The 21,766-nt window shown below is 50.8% G+C and overlaps 1 protein-coding gene across 9 annotated transcripts in view; it reads left to right on the forward strand.

Moving 5' to 3' along the window:
• ZNF541 (zinc finger protein 541) overlaps positions 1-21,766 on the forward strand; it is a 53,445-nt gene that overhangs the window by 23,531 nt on the left and 8,148 nt on the right. For 4 of the 9 annotated variants that reach the window (XM_073016247.1, XM_037991897.2, XM_073016246.1 and 1 more), the window contains 11 exons: positions 473-713; positions 3,983-5,837; positions 9,259-9,317; positions 9,887-10,046; positions 10,344-10,517; positions 11,773-12,097; positions 17,351-17,414; positions 18,020-18,162; positions 18,547-18,650; positions 20,620-20,695; positions 21,236-21,324. In XM_073016247.1, the coding sequence (XP_072872348.1) occupies positions 473-713; positions 3,983-5,837; positions 9,259-9,317; positions 9,887-10,046; positions 10,344-10,517; positions 11,773-12,097; positions 17,351-17,414; positions 18,020-18,162; positions 18,547-18,650; positions 20,620-20,695; positions 21,236-21,324 (3,290 nt within the window). The other 5 variants (XM_037991898.2, XM_037991900.2, XM_037991899.2 and 2 more) reach the window with 4 other exon arrangements.

The raw sequence follows: 21,766 nt of genomic DNA on the forward strand, positions 1-21,766 counted from the left end.
AGGTTGTTTATAAAATTTCACCAGGAAAAGCAATATGACAGTTTACTCCCTTGCAGCTAGATCTTTGTACAAAGCTACATTTATTTCCTTATGTGAAAACCCCAAAAACAGAATTGGGTATGTGCAAGGATTTCCACTTTTCCAAGGTTTTGGATAATTTATTTCTAATTGCCCTTCCAAGAGTACCTGGTGATGGTGTGGTCGTAAAGCCCAGCCCATTGCGGTCACACTGCTCTGGAAGGGCTTCAGCCTGCAGTCGTCCCTCCACGCGTGGCACCGAGTCCGGGTGCTGTCCTGCAGGGCTTCTGTTCCCCTCACCTGCTCCTGAACCTTGTTTACTTTGTGTGGAGCAAGAGTTCCTGTGCGGCACTTACAAGGCCACCATGGCTCTAAGAGGTGTGGAGTGCCTTAGCCGCGCTTTTTGCTTGGTTTCCTTGGCTGTGTATAACCTGTGCTTTCTCCCTCTGTGTAGACCTGGGGCTAGGTGTGCTTAAGGCTAAAGAGGCTGACGAAGGAGGAAGGGCCACCTCGGGGAGTGCCAGGAAAGGAAAGCGGCAGCACAGTTCCCCTCAAAACCCACTTCTGGACTGCAGCCTGTGCGGGAAGGTTTTCAGCAGCGCCAGTTCTCTGAGCAAGCACTACCTGACGCACAGCCAGGAAAGGAAGCACGTCTGCAAAATCTGCAGCAAGGCCTTTAAGCGCCAGGACCACCTGTATGTAGGAGTCTGGTCAGAAAAACGTCTGTTCAGGGGCTGGGGGTGGGGACGTGTTCCTGGGTCTTCTTCCTGTCCTCCCAGATCAACCTGTCTCATCCTCTGTTGGGTTTTCCAGATGTGTATAACTTCTGCTCAGCCACAGCCACAGTCACTCCATTCTCTTTTTTTTTTTTTTTTTTTGTCTGTCATCCAGGCTGAAGTGCAGTGGCATGATCTCAGCTCACTGCAACCTCCACCTCCTGGGTTCAAGTGATTCTTCTGCCTCAGCCTCCTGAGTAGCTGGGATTACAGGCTCCTGCCACCATGCCTGGCTAATTTTTGTATTATTTTTAGTAGAGACAGGGTTTCACCATGTTGGCCAGGCTGGTCTTGAACTCCTGACCTCAAGTGATCCTCCTGCCTCAGCCTCCCAAAGTGCTGGGATTACAGGTGTGAGCCACCACACCCCACCCACTCTGTTCTTCTCACACCATCAGAGCGCAGGGAAGAGAGTGGGTGCTGTTCCAGTCCCTAAATTAATACCTGTGGGGAAGCCACTGCTTCTGTTTGCAGACGGGCCCCTTGTGGGTTAAAAACACCTAACAACTGGCTCCTGAGTCAATTATGTTATGGGAAGAGTTGGGCTAACTTTATAGAGCTATGTCCTTACTCTCTGGTAGGTGTCTGAGGAAAGGGGATCAGCGTTCTCTGTGTGTTGATATAGCACAGGACATGAAAGATGAGACACCTGCTTCTAGAACATGGCAATGGAGCATTAACCCTTGTTTTTCTTTTCTTTTTTCCCTTTTTTTTTTTTGAGACGGAGTGTTGCTCTGTCACCCAGGTTGGAGTGCAGTGGCTTCATCTCAGCTCACTGCAACCTTTACCTCCCGGGTTCAAGTGATTCTCCTGCCTCAGCCTCCCGAGCAGCTGTGACTACAGGTGCTCGCCACCCTGCCCAGCTAATTTTTGTATTTTTAGTAGAGATGAGGTTTCACTATATTGGCCAGGCTGGTCTGAAACTCCTGACCTTGTGATCCACCCACCTCAGCTTCCCAAAATGCTGAGTTTACAAGCATGAGCGACTGCGCCTGGCCCTAGCCTTGTTTTTCTTTTTTGTTGTTGTTGTTTTTTTTTTTGTTTGCTTTTTTCTTTTTTAAAAAACTCATTCTGTTCCTTTTAACTTAAAAAGTGTCAGGAGCAAATATCCTTTTTTTTTTTTTAGACAGTCTTGTTCTGTCACTCAGGCTGGAGTGCAGTGGTGTGGTGTGATCTCAGCTCACTGCAGCCTCTGCCTCCTGGGTTCAAGTGATTTTCCTGCCGCATCCTCTTGAGTAGCTGGGACTACAGGCATGCACTACCATGCCTGGCTAATTTTTGTATTTTTAGTAGAGACAGGGTTTCTCCATATTGGCCAGGAGTCTAGAACTCCTGGCCTCAAGTGATCTGTGTGACTCAGCTTCCTGAAAGTGCTGGGATTACAGGTGTGACCCACCGCTTAATGTCTTGGAAATAAGCTTGTCTTGCCTGTGGGGGAAGGAAAGACATTTTTCAAACCAGGAGACCTGCAAGTGGGAGATGAAAGTACCTTGCATTCTTACTGTGCTCCTCCCTTTCACAAGGGGCTTTGACTAATCCATCTTTCATCTTACCTCTCACCCACACCTACCCCAGGAAAAGGAGCCGATTTGCTCATGTCACAAGTTGGTAACAGCTGGGAGTAGAACTTAGTCTCCTGATTCCCTCTGTTGCTTCCCTCAGACAGAGGCCGAGGGTGAGCCTTTGGGGAAAGACTTTATGATTTAGTCCACATCGACTAGGACTGTCCAGAGCAGGGCTGTTGGGGGCCCAGAGGGTGATGTACTCCTCTGCTTATATTTATAATGTGTTAATGCAGAGGTAGGTGTGATGCGATACATATTTTACATGCATTTCTGTTTGCAGAAACTATAGGCACATTTGGTTGGTTGGCTCTATAATGTTTCTATGGATTGGGCCTATGTAAATTGGCTTCTTTGCTGTGCGGGGTTCCAGGTAGCATCTTCTTAGGGGTCTCCTATGGTAAGGCACAGATTCCTTTGTTAAAGGAAGGATCATACCCAAGTTAGCATCTCCTCCAGTCTATTCTGCAGAATTCTGGTTCTCAGGAATGCTAATAGGGGCTTTTTGAAAACAAAACAAAAACAGTACTCTGGGCAAATAAGTTTGAGAGACACTGAAAGTTAAACAGGTCTCTCTGTGTGTGGCTTTTAAATTTGCTACTGTGCACCGGGCGCAGTGGCTCACGCCTGTAATCTCAGCACTTTGGGAGGCCGAGGCGGGCAGATCACTTGAGGTCAGGAGTTCGACACCAGCTTGGCCAACAAGGCAAAACCCCGTCTCTACTAAAAATACAAAAATTAGCTGGGCGTGGTGGCACACACCTGTAGTCCCAGCTACTTGGAGCCTGAGGCACAAGAATTGCTGGAACCTGGGGGACAGAGTTGCAGTGAGCTGAGATCATGCCATTGCACTCCAGCCTGGGTGACAGAGCAAGACTCCGCCTCAAAAACAAAAAATTAATTAATTAAATTTGCTACTGTGCATTGTGAACCTCCAAGGAGTGAATGGTGTTTTTTCAAAACTTATTTATCAGCTGTGCCAAAGTCCTTGAGGAGCAACTCTGGAGATCTGTGTGTTCCTTGGGAACCCACTCTGGAGAAGTCTGATCTGGCCTCAGTGGATTTATTTTTCTTTTTTAAATTTTTATTTATTTATTTATTGAGATAGAGTCTTACTCTGCCGCCCAGGCTGGAGTGCCAGTGGTGCGATCTCGGCTCACTGCAAACTTCACCTCCTGAGTACAAGTGATTCTCTTGCTTCAGCCTCCCCAGTAGCTGGGATTACAGGCATGTGCCACCACACCCAGCTAATTTTTTGTATTTTTAGTAGAGACGGGTTTTACCATGTTGGCCAGGCTGGTCTTAAACTCCTGACCTCAAGTAGTGATCCACCACCCACCTCGGCCTCCCAAAGTGCTGGAGTTACAGGCATGAGCCACTGTGCCCCGCTGGAGTTTTTACTTTTCTGTAAGGGGTTTGCTTAAAGGTGAGGGAGAGGAACTCCCCTGCCTGATGGCGTTGACCAAAGCAGGGTTTGCTGGGTGGTCTTTCCTCGTGGGGGCTGAGTACAATTTCTGAATTGTGGTGCAACTGTACCACAGACTCTTTGGGGCCGCCAGGGTCCTACAGCAGAAAGCCCGGTCCCAGGTGCCCCAGTGACGCCCCTGCTTGTGTCTGTGGCTCCAGGACCGGGCACATGCTCACCCACCAGAAGACAAAGCCCTTCGTGTGCATCGAGCAGGGCTGCAGCAAGAGCTACTGCGACTACCGGTCTCTGCGCCGGCACTACGAAGTCCAGCACGGCCTGTGCATCCTGAAGGAAGCCCCCCCGGAGGAAGAGGCCTGCGGGGACTCCCCCCACGCCCACGAGTCGGCCGGCCAGCCTCCCTCTAGCAGCCTGCGGTCTCTGGTGCCCCCGGAGGCCAGGTCCCCCGGCTCCCTCCTGCCCCACCGGGACCTCCTGCGCCGCATCGTGAGCAGCATCGTCCACCAGAAGACCCCTTCTCCTGGCCCGGCCCCAGCAGGGGCTTCAGACAGCGAAGGGAGGAACACGGCCTGTCCCTGCCCCGCCTCATCGGGGTCCTCCTCCTGCACCCCAGCCGGTCCCGCTGCGGCCCCAGCAGCGCTGGACACCGAGCTTCCCGAGGAGCCTCGTCTCTCACAGAAAGAGTCGGCCACTGACGTGTTCACAGTCCCTAATTCCAGGGCCGCCGAGAATGGCGCCTCCGACCCGCCAGCGCCTGAGCCAGATCCCGCGCTGCTCCAGGCCCGGTCCACTGCGGAGGGCTGGCCCGAGGGCGGCTCCGTGCCCGCCTGCCTGTCTCTCTTCCGAGGCCAGACGGTCCCTGCCAGTTCCCAGCCATCGAGCCACAGCTTCCAGTGGCTCCGGAACCTGCCGGGCTGCCCCAAAAGCAAAGGAAACAACATGTTTGTTGTCCACAAGCCCCCGGCCGTGCCATCGCGGGAGAGCTCCGAGTCTGGCCCAGGACCCAGCAGCGCCGCCCCCTCGGAGGAGTCCCCGCCCGGCCCCGGGGGCGGCCTGGAGGACGCGCTGCCCTTCCCTCCCGCGCTCCTCAGGGCCCCCGGGGAGGCCCTGAGCGACCCCAGGTCGGCCAGCGGAGAAGATGACCCCTGCGCCCCCAGGAAGGGCAAGCTCGACTGCGACTCCTTCCTGTGCCAGAATCCCGGGGAGCCTGGCCTCCAGGAGGCCCAGAAGTCTGGGGGGCTCCCTGCGGATGCCTCGCCGTTCTTCCGCCAGCTCTTCCTCAAGTCGCAGGAGCCTCTTGTGAGCCACGAACAGATGCAGGTGTTCCAGATGATCACCAAGTCGCAGCGGATCTTCTCCCACGCCCAGGTGTCCGCAGCCTCCTCCCAGCTCCCCGCGCCTGAGGGCAAGCCGGCCGCCCTGAGGCCGCTGCAGGGGCCATGGCCGCAGCAGCTTCCGCCACTGGCTCCTGCTGTGGACTCTCTCAATGCTGGCCCTGGAAACCCCGAGGCAGGGGGCTCCCCAGCCCGCAGGAGAAAAACCACACCCGGGGTTGCCAGAGAGGCCTCCCCCGGCAGCACGAGACGAGACGCAAAGGGGGGACTGAAAGTGGCCGCGGTTCCAACGCCCCTTGCAGCGCCGTCTCTGGACCCTTCCAGGAATCCAGACATCTCTTCTCTGGCCAAGCAGTTGCGATCCTCTAAAGGGACCTTGGACCTGGGGGACATCTTCCCCTCCACAGGCCAACGGCAGACCCAGTTAGGTGGGGAGGAGCTGCCGGGAGCCTCGCTGCCCGGGAAGCAGGCCCCAGCCGAGAATGGCGCGGTTTCAGGGACCACTAAAGGTGAAAAAGTCCCACCCTGCTCCCGGGGTGGAGGCTACCGGCTCTTGGGCAACCCCAGGGCCCCGCGATTCTCCGGCTTCCGGAAAGAAAAGGCGAAGATGGATATGTGCTGTGCGGCTTCCCCGAGCCAGGTAGCCATGGCCTCCTTCTCATCGGCCGGGCCCCCCGCAGATCCCTCCAAGTCCAAGCTGACAATATTCAGCAGAATCCAGGTACCAGCTCTCTCTCACGTGGCCTGACCAGAGTGGAGTGAGTTTCCTTTGCATTTGTTAGTTGTCCAGGCATTTTATTTCATTTCAGGGAATCCCTAGATGCAGTTTTACAAAGGAAGGAATTCAGGTTCCCAAAGTTTGTGGTTTTCCCCACTGAAAAAAAAAAAAGACCAAAATGAGGCCAGGTGAGGTGGCTTAGGCCTGTAATCCCAGCCCTTTGGGATGGGAGGCCGAAGTGGGGAAACTGCTTGAGCTCAGGAATTCGAGATCAGCCTAGGCAACATGGCAAAACCCTGTCTTACCAAAATTTTAAAAAAATTAGCTGGGTGTGGTGGTGCACACCTGTGGTCCCAGCTACTCGGGAGGCTAAGGTGGGAGAATCGCTTGAACCTGGGAGGTGGAGGTTTCAGTGAGCTGAGATTGTGCCACTGCACTCTAGCCTGGGTGACAGAGCGACACCGTGTCTCAAAAACACAAAAAAGATCAACATGAGGATATTGCAGAGTTGTTCAAAACTCTGTTACCTCACTAAGCCTTTTTTTTTTTTTTTTAAATCTTGTTTGCCTTTGGATTTACCTTTTTAGAATCGTCAGAGGATATGAAGGTAGATGCCCTCTTTCCTTTAAAGATTCCTGCTTGAAATGGCCTTGTGTTTTCTGATTGTGACCCATGGTTTCCATGAGCACAAGTGGGCACCTGTATCGTGCCCCCATACTTCAGCACATTGACAATTATTCACTGGTTCCTCCAGACATTGTGCTTGGAGTCCAGGTCTCCAGACTCCAGGTCCAACCTGGGCAACATGGCGAAACCCCGTCTCTACCAAAATTTTAAAAAATTAGCTGGGTCTGGTGCACACCTGTGGTCCTAGCTACTCAGGAGGATGAGTAGCTTCCCATCATACCACAGCTACCTCATTTTTGTTTTATTAACAGCATTATTATTCAGGTGCCATATAATGCACCATTTTATTTTTTATATATTTTTTAGAGATGGTGGGGTCTTGCTATGTTGCCCAGCCTGGTCTTGAACCCCTGGGCTCGAGCGATAGTCTCAGCCTCCTAAAGTGTTGGGATTACAGGCATGAACCACCATGCCCAGCCAAATCCACCACTTTATTTTATTTTTAAAATTTATTTTATTTATTTATTTATGATGGAGTCTTACTCTGTCGCCCAGGCTGGAATGCAGTGGTGCTATCTCGGCTCACCACAGCCTCTGCCTCCTGGGTTCAAGCAGTTATCTGCCTCAGCCTCCGAGTAACTGGGATTACAGGCATGTGCCACCACGCCTGGCTAATTTTTTATTTTTAGTAGAGATGAGGTTTCACCATTTGGCCAGTCTGGCCTTGAGCTCCTGACCTCGTGGTCCACCCACCTCGGCCTCCCAAAGTGCTGAGATTATAGGCGTGAGCCACTGTGCCCGGCCAAATTTATTTTTGAGACAGAGTCTCACTCTGTTGCCCAGGCTGGAGTATAGTGGTGCAGTCTTGGCTCACTGCAACCTCTGCCTCCCAAGTTCGAGCAATTCTCCTGCCTGGGCCTTCCAAGTAGCTGGGATTACAGGCACATACCACCATGCCCAGCTAATTTTTGTATTTTTAGTAGAGCTGGGGTGTCACTCTGTTGGCTAGGCTGGTCTTGAACTCCTGACCTCAGGTGATCTGCTTGCCTCGGCCTCCGAAAGTGCTGGGATTACAGGCTTGCGTCACGGTGCCCGGCCTGAATACACCATTTTAAAGCGCAGCATTGGGTAATTTGTAGTATATTCACAAGATTGTGCAACCATCCCCACTCTGCCAGAACAGTTTCATCTCCCCAAAAGGAACCCCACATTTCTTAGTTGTCACCCACAATCTCACACTCCCCCCAGCGCCTGGCAGCCACGAGTGTCCTTTCTGTCTCTGTGGATGTGTCTGTTCTGGACATTGCACGTGAGTGGAATCATGCACTCTGTGGCTTTCGTGTCTGGTTTCCTTCACTCAGCGTGACGTTTTCCAGGCTCATCTGTGGGGTGGCAAATGGCAGAGCTGCATTCCTTTCCATGACTGAGTGATCCTCTGTTGGATGGATAAGGCCACATTTCATTTGTCTGTTCGTCAGTGGATGGACATTTGGGTTGTTTCCACTTTTTGGCTATTTTGAATATAGTGCTGCTGTGAATATTCATCCATGTACAAATTTTTATGGGGATTTATGTTCTAGGAGTAGAATTGCCAGGTGGTACAGCAGCTCCCTGTTTCAGGTCTGAGGAACTACTAGGCTGTTTTGCTTGTTTCCTCTTCCCACCCACAGTATATAAGGGCTCCACATTCTCCACATCCTCACCAACACTTGTTATTGTCTGTGGTTTGTTCAAATTATAACTACCCTGGTGGGTGTGAAGCAGTATCTCATTGTAGTTTTGATTTGTATTTCCCCATGACTGCTGATGTTGCACTCCTTTCTATGTGCTTATTGGCCATCTGTGTATCTTTCTAGAAGAAATGTCTGTTTAGGTCCTTTGCTTATTTTTTAAAATCAAATTACTATTTTTTGAGTTCTCTATGTATTCTGGATGCAAGACCCTTATCTGACACATGACTTGCAAATATTCTCTCATTTGTGGTGTGTCTTTTCACCTTATTTATGTTACCATTTGCAGGACAAAAGTTTGTTTTTTTTTTTTTTTTTTTTGAGACGGAGTCTCGCTCTGTCGCCCAGGCTGGAGTGTGGTGGCACGATCTCCACTCACTGCAAGCTCCGCCTCCCGGGTTCACTCCATTCTCCTGCCTCAGCTTCCCGTGTAGCTGGGACTACAGGCGCCCGCCACCTTGCCTGGCTAATTTTTGTATTTTTAGTAGAGACGGGGTTTCACTGTGTTAGCCAGGATAGTCTCGATCTCCTGACCTCATGATCCGCCCGTCTCGGCCTCCCAAAGTGCTGGAATTACAGATGTGAGCCACCGTGCCCAGCAGGACAAAAGTTTTTATTTTTATTTTTATTTTTTTTGAGACAGGGTCTCACTCTGTCACTCAGGGTGGAGTGAAGTTGTGTGATCATGGCTCACTGCAACCTTGAACTGAGTTGCTGGGACCTCAGGCCCACGCCAGTATGCCAGGCCAATTGTTGTATTTTTTGTAAAGATGGGGTTTTGCCATGTTGCCCAGGCTGGTCCTAAACTCCTGGGCTGAAGCAATCCTCCCACCTCGGCCTCCCAAAGTCCTGGGATCACAGGCATGAGCCACCATGCCTGGCTAAAAGTTTTACATTTTGATGAAGTCTAATTTGTCTGTTTTGCTTTGGTGTCTTATCTAAGAAACTACTGTCTAATCCAAGGTCATGAAGATTTACTCCTATGTTTTCTTCTGAAAGTCTGTAATTTGAGCTCTTCTTGCCTCTTCATTTTGGATGTGTTGGTTCAGATGCATTTTCATCTTCAGGGTGGAAACATCTACAGGCTCCCCCATCCAGTGAAGGAAGAGAACGTGGCAGGCGGAGGGTAAGTTAAGAAGCCCCCAATCCTGCATGCACCCCGACAGGAGTCCTCTGGCCTTCCTGTGCTGGTCCTGGACGAGTGAGTGGGGAGGATGCTTTCAGTCCTAATGGGATTAGGGTACAGCCTCCATTTTTTAGGGTTTATCAAGAGTAGTCAGGCTGGGCACGGTGGCTCATGCCTGTAATCCCAGCACTTCAGGAGACCGAGGAAGGGGGATCATTTGAGGTCAGTAATTTGAGACCAGCCTGGCCAACATGGTGAAACTCTGTCTCTACTAGAAATACAAAAATTAGCCATGTATAGTGGCACACACCTGTAATCTTAGCTACTTGGGAGGCTGAGGCACAAAAATCACTTGAACCCAAGAAGCAGAGGTTACAGTGAGCCGAGATAGTGCCACTGCACTCCAGCCTGGGCAACAGAGTGAGACTCCATCTCCAAAAAAAAAAAAAAAAAAAGAGTAGTCAGTGGATTGGAGTTATAGACAAAAAAGATAAAAAAAACCAAAGAATCAGTGATCAAGGATGGAGTCTCAATCTCCCACCCTTCTTTCCTGCCATGTCTACCTACAGTAACCAGCAAAATGGCGGTTCCACAGACTGGACGGAGCCCAGGAGCACTTTCATCTGCAAGAACTGCAGCCAGATGTTTTATACGGAGAAAGGACTGAGCAGCCACATGTGTTTTCACAGCGACCAGTGGCCGTCACCTCGAGGGAAGCAGGAACCGCAGGTGAAGGGGGACGACCAGTGGCTTTGTGGTTACTGGGTTTCTGGCAGGCCTGTGGGGAGTAAACGAGACTGGTGTCACTTATCTCAGGATGGGGACGTCATTCTGGGTTGGGGACTGGAGTTGGGCTGTGTGGCTCTCCAGGGGCAGGCTGTCGCTATGGGCTGCAGCAGCTCTGCAGCTCAGTCCGTGCCACAGACTCACTGCTGTTTTCTTTGACAGCTTTTTTTGCTGAAGCAGCTCTTTCTTTCCCCACCTACCTTATCTCTTAAAGAGCCATCTCTTCTCTTCTGTGTTTAGGTGTTTGGCACAGAGTTTTTCAAGCCGCTAAGACAGGTGCTGAGGCCAGAAGGGGACAGGCATAGTCCCCCAGGAGCCAAGAAGCCCTTGGACTCCACAGCTGCAGCCCCTTTGGTGGTCCCCCATTCGATCCCCGTGGTTCCAGTGACCCGACACGTAGGGAGCATGGCCATGGTGGGTGCTTGTCGGTCTGCCTACTTCCTGCCACTGCCCCCAGCTGCTGGGGGAAGCCGTAGGAAAAACCCAAACCAGATACCACAGAAAATCTTTGACTCCAGTCTGGGCGTGGTGGCTCAAGCCTGTAATCCCAGCACTTTGGGAGGCTGAGGCGGGTGGATTGCCTGAGCTCAGAAATTCGAGACCAGCCTGGGCAACATGGTGAAACCCCGTCTCTACTAAAAATACAAAAAAATTAGCTGGGCATAGTGGCAGGCTCCTGTAAACCCAGCTACTCGGGAGGCTGAGGCCTGAGAATCACTTGAACCAGGGAAGCAGAGGTTGCAGTAAGCTGAGATCACGCCACTGCACTCTAACCTGGGTAACAGAGTGAGACTCTGTCTCAAAAAAAAAAAAAAATCATGATCTGAAAGAAACTGGTTTGCATGTTAGTTCAGTCATTCAGCATTGACTGAGCCCCTCTGTGCCGGCCCCTGTGCTGGGTGGTGCTGGGGACACAGAGGTGACCACAGTAGCCTGGGCCCTGCCTCCTGGGGCTCCCAGTCCAGTGGAGGAGACAGGCCTGTCCCCAGACAGTGACAACCCAGAGTGGGCAGAGCTGGGAGCAGAGGGAGCCCAGGGAGTTCTGAAGGGGGCTCCTACCCAGCCTGAGGAGGTAAGGGAGGGCTTCCTGGAGGAGGTATGGGAGCTGAGACCTGGAGGATGAGGGAGGAGCAGGGCTGGCAGAGCGGAGAGGAGATTTTGTGGAGGCGAGAGAGAGCGTGGTGAGTTACGAGTGATCAGTCTCGTAGGGCTTGTCTCTGCAGCCTGTACTGGAGGACCCCCTACTGGAGAAGCTCCTGCTGGACTCCAGGACAGAGTCCATGGACCTGAAGGTCCCCTGAGTCAGTGGCTGGGTCTTTTGGGTGCTTGTCATTTGGGTGGAGCTGCATTTCTTTCTTGTCACTGTCACACTGTATCTCTGGGGATCTCTCTCTTTTTAAGGGCCAGTCGTCTTAATGATTGAGGCCATTCTCACACAGAGTCAGGGGCTCTCCTGGGGCAGTGGGTGCAGTAGAAGGCTGCAGCCGTATCATCACCAGGCTCCATACCTCAGGTGTGGCCCAGGTGTGGCCAGCCTCCTTCGCTGGGCGTACATGTCCTAGTTTCCTATCTCTGGCCAGTCTCTTTTTCCTGCTTTCTTTCCATCCTGGAGATGGAGTGGTGCAGTAGGCGGCTTCAGGTGACCACCTGTGGTTCTAAACTTCTTCAGGAACAAGAGAAAGACGGGGAGGAGCGAGACAGCAAGGAGAGCAGCCAGCAGAGAAAGCGGAAGAAGCGGCCCCCACCCAAGGGGCTGTTCATCCCTCCTCCACCCTCCACGGCTGGGGAGCCCGGCCCTGCAGGATGCCACCAGAGTCGCCTGCGGTCACCCATGTTCCTGGTGGACCGCCTCCTGAAGGGCTTATTCCAGTGCTCCCCCTACACACCACCCCCAATGCTCAGTCCCATCCGGGAGGGCTCTGGAGTGTACTTCAACACCCTCTGTTCCACATCCACTCAGGCCAGCCCTGACCAGCTCATCAGCTCCATGCTCGGTGAGTGAGTGAGGCTGGGGCACTCACTCTGTGATCCTAGGGTGGATCGCCTTCAGATCATGGCCACTCTCCCTTGTAGCATTGGGTTCAGTGATTGTCTCCTGCCTGGGTGTACCTAGTCTGAGGGTTCCTTTGCTATTCAGATGTGCCCCAGCACTAAGCTAAGTGCCTTCTAGTGCATAGAATTTTACAGCCCGAAAGAAAACATAGAGGCCATTTATCTTACCATGCTTCCTCCTGAGCTTCTGTGTCATTATCATTTTCTTTTTTGAGGCAGGGTCTTGCTCTGTCACCCAGGCTGGAGTGCAGTGGCTCAATCACAGCTCACTGCAGCCTCGATCTCCTGGTCTCAAGCGATCCTTCAGCCTCAGACTCCCAAATAGTTGGGACTACAGATGCACATCACCACACCTGGCCAATGTTTTAGCTTCCATAGAGATGGGGTCTTGCTATGCTGTCCAGGCTGGTCTTGAGTTCCCAGACTCATGTGATTTTGTTGCCTTGACCTCCCAAAGTACTAGCATTAAATGTGTGAGCCACCCTGTCTAGCCTGTGTCATTTCCTTTTTTTTTTTTTTTTTTTTTGAGACAGAGTATCACTCTGTCACCCAGGCTAGAGTGCAGTGGTGCAATCTTGGCTCACTGCAACCTCCAACTCCCAGGTTCAAGCAATTCCTGCCTCAGCCTCCCAAGTAGCTGGGACTACAGGCATGTGCCATCATGCCTGGGTAATTTTTGTATTTTTAGTAGAGATGGGGTTTCACCATGTTACCAGGCTGGTCTCGAACTCCTGACCTCCAGTAATCTACCCTCCTCAGCCTCCCAAAGTGCTGGGATTACAGGCGTGAGCCACTGCGCCTGGCCTGGCCTGGCCTATGTAATTTTCCTAACAGCTTTATTGAGCTATACTACACATGCCATGCAAATCACCCATTTAGAGTATGCAGTGTTTTTTAGGATATTCACAAGGCCGTGCACCCATCACAGAGTCTAATTTTAGAGCACGCTTCGCATCCTCAGAAGAAGCCGGAGCATGGCCGGGCGCGGTGGCTCAAGCCTGTAATCCCAGCACTTTGGGAGGCCGAGACGGGCGGATCACGAGGTCAGGAGATCAAGACCATCCTGGCGAACACGGTGAAACCCCGTCTCTACTAAAAATACAAAAAAAAAAAAAACTAGCCGGGCGAGGTGGCGGGTGCCTGTAGTCCCAGCTACTCCGGAGGCTGAGGCAGGAGAATGGCGTAAACCCGGGAGGCGGAGCTTGCAGTGAGCTGAGATCCAGCCACTGCACTCCAGCCTGGGCGACAGAGCCAGACTCCGTCTCAAAAAAAAAAAAAAAAAAAAAAAAAGAAGAAGCCGGAGCTCATTAGCAGTGACTCCACCCATATCCCCACAGTCCCTTCTTCCCCCAGCCTAGGCACCCACTCATCTGCCTTCTCTCTTTGGATTTGCCTATTTGGGACATTTCATGTAAGTAGAATCATACAATATGCAGCCTTTTGTGTCTAGTTTATTTCACTTGGCATGTTTTCAGAGTCCCTTCATATTGTAGTGCATATCAGTGCTCAATTCCTTTTTATGGCTGAACATTTTTCCCTTGTACAGATGGGCCCCATTTTATTTATTCATCAGTTGATGGACATTTGGGTTGTTTCCACTTTGGACTATTATGAATAATGCTGCCATAAACATTCGTGTAGAAATTTTTTGGGGTTTTTTGGGAGACAGGGCCTCACTCTGTCACCCAGGCTGGAGTGCAGTGGTGTGATCACAGCTCACTGCAGCTTCAACCTCCTGGGCTCAACTGATCCTTCTGCTTCGGCCTCCAGAGTAGGTGGGCCTACAGGCGTGTGCCCCTGTGCCCGGCTAATTTTTTGTAATTGTTTTTATGTAGGGAGGGGGGTCTTGCCATGTTGCCCAGACCGGTCTCAAACTCTGGGGTGGGCCAGGTATGGTGGCTCATGCCTATACTCCTAGCATTTCGGGAGGCTGGGGTGGGTGGATCACCTAAGATTAGGAGTTTGAGACCAGGCTGGCCAACATGGTGAAACCTCATCTCTACTGAAAATATAAAAATTAGCCGAACATGGTGGCGGGTGCCTATAATCCCGGCTACTCGGGAGGCAGGAGAATCGCTTGAACTCAGGGCGGAATGTTGGGAACAGGCCCCCAAAAATCTGGCCATAAACTGACCCCAAAACTGGCTATAAACAAAATCTCTGCAGCACTGTGACATGTTCATGATGGCCTGATGCCCACGCTGGAAGGTTGTGGGTTTACCGGAAAGAGGGCAAGGAACACCTGGCCCACCCAGGGCGGAAAACCGCTTAAAGGCGTTCTTAAACCACAAACAATAGCATGAGTGATCTGTGCCTTAAGGACATGCACCTACAGCAGATAACTAGCCAGACCCATCCCTTTATTTCGGCCCATCCCTTTGTTTCCAGTAAGGAATACTTTTAGTTAATCTATAATCCATAGAAACAATGCTTATCACTGGCTTGCTGTCAATAAATATATGGGTAAATCTCTGTTCAGGGCTCTCAGCTCTGAAGGCTGTGAGACCCCTGATTTCCCTCTCCACACCTCTATATTTCTGTGTGTGTCTTTAATTCATCTAGCGCCGCTGGGTTAGGGTCTCCCGGACCGAGCTGGTCTCGGCAGCAGAGGATGCAGTGAGCCGAGACCGTGTCATTTCACTTCAGCCTGGGCAAAAGAGTGAAACTTGGTCTCAAAAAAAAAAAAAAGGCTGGGCTCGGTGGCTTAAGCCTGTAATCCCAGCACTTTGGGAGGCCAAGACGGGCAGATCACGAGGTCAGGAGATGGAGACTATCCTGGCTAACACGGTGAAACCCCGTCTGTACTAAAAAAATACAAAAAAACTAGCCGGGCGAGGTGGCGGTCGCCTGTAGTCCCAGCTACTCGGGAGGCTGAGGCAGGAGAATGGCATAAACCCAGGAGGCAGAGCTTGCAGTGAGCCAAGATCCGGCCACTGCACTCCAGCCTGGGCGACAGAGCGAGACTCCGTCTCAAAAAAAAAAAAAAAATCTCTGGGGTGAAACAATCCTCCTGCACTGACTTTCCAAACTACTGGGATTATAGGCCTGAGCCACCACACCCAGCCCTATGTACAGGTTTTTGTGTGGATTTATGTTATGCAGTGAGCAAAGGTGGCACCACTGCACTCCAGCCTGGGCAACAGGGGAAAAAAAAAAAAGAGTTTTGTAATTTTAACTCTTAGATTTAGGTCTGTAATCAATTTTAAGATAACGTGTATATATATATATTACATGAGGTAAAGGTCCAAATTCATTTTTTTGCATGTGTATATCCAGTTCTTCCAGCAGCATTTTTTGAAGATTTCCCATTGAATTGACTCAGCACAATTCAGTGTTAGAAATCAATTGACTACAAACGTGGGTTTTTTTCTGGGTGTTCAATTCTATTGCATTGATCTGTATACTTATCCTTATGCCAGTATCACACTGTCTTGATTACTGTAGCTTTCAACTTTTGATTACTGTAGCTTTTAAGTTTTGTTTTTTTTTTTGTTTTTGGGGGGTGATTTGGAGGGTTTTTTTTTTTTTGAGACAGAGTCTTTCTCTGCTGCCCGGGCTGGAGTGCAGTAGCCTGATCTTGGCTCACTGCAGCCTCTAACTCCCAAGTTAGCCTCCCACTTCAGCCTCCTGAGTAGCTGGGATTACAGGGGTGCACCACCACCAGGCTAATTTTTGTATTTTTAGTAGAGACGGGGTTTTCTTATGTTGGCCAGGCTGGTCTTGAACTCCTGACATCAGGTGATCCACCCGCCTCAGCCTCCCAAAGTGCTGGGATTACATTTGTGAGCTACCACGCCAGGCCTGTTTCTTTAGATATTTCTTTCTGTCTCTTTCTCCTTTCCATCTGGTACTCTTGTTACATGTAGTTGCTGTACTTAATGGTATCCCACATTTCTCTGAGGCTCTATTTCTCTTTATTCTTTTTCTCTTTGTTCTTCAGATTCCATAGTCTCTCTTGATCTGTCTTCAAGTTTACAGATTATTTTCTTCCTGTCGACTCAAACCTATTGAGCCTCATTTTGGTTATTTTTTTTCCTCAACAGCTTCACTTGCCAATATTTTACTTTCTAACCCCAGAATTCCCATTTGGTTCTCTCTTTTTAATAATTTCTGTCTCTTAATGATATTCCGTCTATGATGAAAACTTGTCATTATACCTTCCTTTAATTCTTTAAGCATGGGATCTGACAGTAGAGGCAGACCCTGTCTGGGCTGCACCTACCTGGAGTAGAACCCTTGGAGCTGGGAGCTGGCTGGGTAAGGGATCAGGTCACAGCTCAGATGCAACAGCCTCTTGTTCTTAGCAATATTCAGTTGATTATTTTTTATTTTTTTGAGATGGAATCTCACTCTGTTACCCAGACTGGAGCACAGTGGTGCAATCTCGGCTCACTGCAATCTCCGCCTCCCAGCTTCAAGTGATTTTCCTGCCTTGGCCTCCCAAGTAGCTGGGATTACAGGCACCTGCCACCATGTCCAGCTAGTTTTTGTATTCTTAGTAGAGATGGGGTTTGCCATGTTAGCTAGGCTAGTCTTGAACTCCTGACCTCAAGTGATCCGCCCACCTCAGTGTCCCAAAGTGCTGGGATTACAGGCATGACCCACTGCACCCAGTCTAGTTGATTTTTTTAAATATTATTTCTCCAAGTGCTGAATGACCTTAGGACAATTTCCAGAGACTTTAGTGTGCTGTTTTTATATATACGTATACTTGTTATGAGTTAATTTGTTTGCTGAGTTCCTTCCTCTACCTTTTCTGAAGTGCTGCCCTCTCCCATGGGATTTTTTTTTTTTTTTGAGATGGAGTCTCGCTCTGTCACCCAGGCTGGAGTGCAGTGGTGCCATCTTGGTTCACCACAAGCTCCGCCTCCTGGGTTCACACCATTCTCCTGTCTCAGCCTCCCGAGTAGCTGGGACTACAGGTGCCCGCCACCATGCCCGGCTAATTTTTTTGTATTTTTAGTAGAGACGGGGTTTCACTGTGTGTTAGCCAGGATGGTCTCAATCTCCTGACCTCGTGATCCACCCACCTCAGCCTCCCAAAGTGCTGGGATTATGGGCGTGAGCCATCGCGCCCGGCCAACCCGCTAGATCTTCAAGAGCCTGCTTTCAGCTGCATCCACACAGGCAGGCAGAGGACCCTGTGGGTTACCTGCTGTCTGTCTGTTTGAGCCTTTTCACTCTCTGTTTTCTAGATCAAGTGGATGGGTCTTTTGGCATCTGTGTGGTGAAGGATGACACCAAGATCAGCATTGAGCCGTAAGTTGGGTCCTTCCCAGTGAAGCTGCTTTTACCCCACCTTGAGTTCTAGTGTCACTTTTCCCAAGCATTCCTTCTTCCCATGGTGGGGGTTCAGATTTACTCACATAGGCTCCCTAGGCATGAAGCGGTCGATTTTTCCAAGTATATGTAGGAAGATCCCCCAAAATTATTCCTTCTAGAAATTGTTTATATATATATATATATATATATATATATATACACCTAGAACCCTTAGGGTTCCAGGTAGAATTGTTGACGGCACAGAGTGGGACTCCAGTGTGCCTGAGGGATGTGGCTGGATGGCTGTGGTGTGGACATAGACACATGCCGGGTGTCAGCTTGTACCTCCACTGCCTTGACCCTGAGAGAGAAATGTGACAATGAAGGAAAACAGAGGAAGGGAGGAAGTGTCCCTGCAGAAGTTTCTGAACTGCCTGTGTGCGTCTGTCAGGGACAGCATGTACCTGATGCACCTGAGACAGCAGAGGGTTTCCACAGAGCAGGCTGTAGCCCAAGAGCAGGGCACACAGCGTCTCCATTTCACTTCCCATCTCAGTCATGTTTGTACGTCTCCCTTATCTGTGTGTGTGGCCTCGTTTCAGACATATCAATATAGGAAGCCGGTTTCAGGCAGAGATCCCAGAACTTCAGGAAAGATCCCTGGCTGGAACTGACGAGCATGTAGCTTCTCTGGTCTGGAAGCCATGGGGAGATATGATGATCAACCCAGAGACACAGGATAGAGGTGGCTGAGGCTTTGGGGCTAAATTCCTAAGGGTCCTTCTTTCCCCTCCATTTCCAGGGTGTTTTTCCTCCTGGGTCTCGAACTCCTGACCACTGGATCCAAGAAGCAGTGTGCCCTGGGCGTGGGAGGGAGCTGGCCCTTGGCCAGTGTTGCTTCTTCCCTGCTGCATTCTCCCTTCCCTACCTCTTTTGTCATATGGTGGCTGGTCAGGCCATCCAGAGCGGGTGCTGGGGACAGGGTTCTCCTCTTCCTCCTTGTCCCTCCCTGAGATGCAGGAGAGAGAAGGGGAAGGCACCCCTCTCTGCTGTCTCTTGGGAAGGGTTCCTCCCTAGCAGCTGATGACTCCTGTGTGCCTCCTCTTCCTCATGTCCTTCTTGGAAACAGTGACTGAGCTCTGCAACGTGGCATGCTCCAGCGTGATGCCAGGAGGGGGCACCAACCTGGAGCTCGCTCTGCACTGCCTGCACGAGGCTCAGGGCAACGTTCAGGTGAGGCACAGCAAGGGGACGCTACCTGCTTTCCTGGGACCCAGGGTTCTAGGTGCATGTGACATGTGTCTGCTTCGGGGTTCAGAGCGGATGGAAGCTGGAAGAAGGCCGCCCATCCTTCTCCACAGCGGCTTTGAGATTGCAGTGGTCCTTGTGCACAGACTGTAGGGGAATGCTAAGACATGGGCCCAATTCGTAGCTAATTGTCTGGGGTAACAACCATGCACAGTGTTTCCTCTGAGATCTCAGGGGGCACTGGAGAAAGGAAGCCCCGAAGACCCAGCTGAGGCCCTGCATTCATCTACTTCATTCCTTGAGTTTTAGCTTTCAATTGAAAACTCATATATACAAACCTCTGATGCAACATAAATGCCTCTACCTACTCCAAGGACTGTCCGCCTCACAATTCTGGGTGTTAGAAAGTAAATTAAAAGTCTTACTGTGAGGAGCGGGAGAGGAAGAGCCATATTGCCTGTGTTCGGGATCTAAGAGTCATGCCGTGGTCTTGCTTTTCACCAAGCTGAGAGGCAGTGTCTGGCATATAGCAGGTCCTCAGCACAGTGGCAGTACATATTTATTGGGTACCTGCTGGTTGCCTGTACTGTAGGCACTGGGGCCAGGGCCAGCTGAGGGACTCTATGCTTGGTTTAATGCTCTGCTGTCTCTGTCTTGAAATTCTTGGCCAGGCGCGGTGGCTCACGCCTGTAATCCCAGCACTTTGGGAGGCCGAGATGGGTGGATCACCTGAGCTCAGGAGTTCGAGACCAGCCTGGACAACATGGTAAAACCCCATCTCTACTAAAAATACAAAAATTAGCCAGGCACGGTGGTGGGCGCCTGTAATCCCAGCTACTTGGGAAGCTGAGGCAGAAGAATTGCTTGAACCTGGGAGGTGGAGGTTGCAGTGAGCCAAGATTGCACCACTGCACTCCAGCCTGGGCAACAAAGTGAGACTCCATCTCAAAAAAGAAAAAAAAACAAACAGAAATTCTTAGTGCTTTTTAAACAAGGAGCCCTGCATCTTCATTTTGCAATGGGCCTCACAAATTATGCAAACCCTGCAATGATGGCTTACACTAGTGATCGACATAAAATCCCTGCCTTCAGGGGGATTACATTTTAGGAAAGTCAAAAGGAAATTTACTTTTAAAAATTGTTAGCTAGGCTGGGCACATGGCTCACACCTGTAATCCCAGCACTTTGGGAGGCTAAGGCAGGCGGATCACCTGAGGTCGTGAGTTCGAGACCAGCCTGGCTAACATGGTAAAATCCCGTCCCTACTAAAAATACAGAAAAAAAAAATTAGCAGGGAGTGATGGCAGATGCCTGTAGTCCCAACTACTTGGGAGGCTGAGGCAGGAGAATCGCTTGAACTGGGAGGTGGAGGCTACAGTAAGCCAAGATCATGCCACTGCACTCCAGCCTGGGTGACAGAGCAAGACTCTGTCCCAATAAAAGGAAAATTGTTAGCTAGCTGAGTACAGTGGTACCCACCTGTATTCCTGGCTACTTGGGAGGCAGAGACTGAAGGAGCCCAGGAATTGGAGCTCAGCCTGGACAACATAGTGAAACCTCGTCTTTAAAAATAAAATAAAATGTTTTCAATTGTTAGCTATTGACTAGTGCTATGAAGAAAATAAAAATGGGGACCTAGACAAGGGTCATATTCCTCAAAGTGCCATTCCCTAAGGAGCTTGTGCCAGAATAAATCTACACACAGTCTCCTTCATCAAGATAGACTTGCTGTGAAAAAATAACTTCAGCTGCATTCGGTGGTGTGCCTGGTGTCATAGTTGATGTGCCCCCAGACAGTTACAGGCTGGTGGCCCACCCAGGGCTACTTTGAATAACCCTGGGACAGGCAGTGACTTTAGGGACAGCCACAAGTGTTTTTCAGATGAATGGGAGGATGCCGATGGTCCTCTTCCCCCACCTGGTCCTGGGCAGCCTGCCGTTCCTCTTGTTCCAGGTCGCCCTGGAGACTCTCCTGCTCCGAGGGCCCCACAAGCCACCGACACACCTGCTCGCTGACTATCGCTACACAGGTGACGGGGAAAGGCTGCTGGGCTGGTTTGGCCCAGCTGAGACCCCTATGAATCGGCCAGTTCTGTTGCAAGCTCTGCCTCTGCCTCCTGGAGTTCTCTTCGGGGCCTTTGCCTGCCTTTCAGGAGGGCCTGTCCTTTTCAGGATGACTCAGTGGGCGCCACACTCTGCTAGTGGGATCCTGCTTCACCCTTTCCCAGTGGTTTCCTTACAGACTCTGCCCAGCCACAAAGGGAATGATCCTGGCCAGGGGGAGGGGAGATGGGCTTAGGTTCAGTGGTTGAATCCATCAGCCCTGGAGACAGGCTGCCAGGGCCCCCACCTGCCCTTAGGAAGCGACTGAAGCCTCAGTTGCCACATCTGTTAAGTGGGGCTAGTAGTGGTCCCTCCCTTCTGGAGACTCTTGAGTTTTTTTTTATGAGTTTGGTACATAATTGGTGCTCAGTAATGGCAGCTACAAAAGGGAAGGTAGTCTGCATTTCAGCCATGACTGTGGTCCCAGGACAAATGGCCTTCCCCCTGTCGGCTGTGTTCTTTGATAGGTTCAGACGTCTGGACCCCTATAGAGAAGAGGCTTTTTAAGAAGGCGTTCTATGCCCACAAGAAGGACTTCTACTTGATACACAAGACGGTAAAGTGAATGTGGGCTGGTGTCCAAGGCCCCGCCTCACACAGCTGAGACAAGCTCGAGCTGCAGGGCTGGTTGGGGTCAGAGGGCCCCACCCTCACCTGTCTGTGGCAGCACTCTTAGTGTAGACAGTTTACAGTGTCAAAAAGCCATCCTCGTGAACAGCTCCAAATGGTAGAGACCTGCATCACCTGCACACAACAGTCTTCCATGCCCCTTCTCGCAGTCCTGCTTCTGATTGGTGACTTCTGTTACGTATTCCACTAAGCAACAGGCGTTTCTGTCTGTACAAATTTTATATATACAGGTATGCATATACTTTTAAAAAGATAAGGGCCATCCATGGTGGCTTACACCTGTAATCCCAGCACTTTGGGAGGCCAAGGCGGGAGGATCACTTGAGGTCAGGAGTTCCAGACCAGCCTGGCCAACATGGTGAAACCCC

The sequence above is a fragment of the Chlorocebus sabaeus genome, chromosome 6 (genome assembly GCF_047675955.1).
Source record: "Chlorocebus sabaeus isolate Y175 chromosome 6, mChlSab1.0.hap1, whole genome shotgun sequence".
Lineage (NCBI taxonomy): Eukaryota > Metazoa > Chordata > Mammalia > Primates > Cercopithecidae > Chlorocebus > Chlorocebus sabaeus.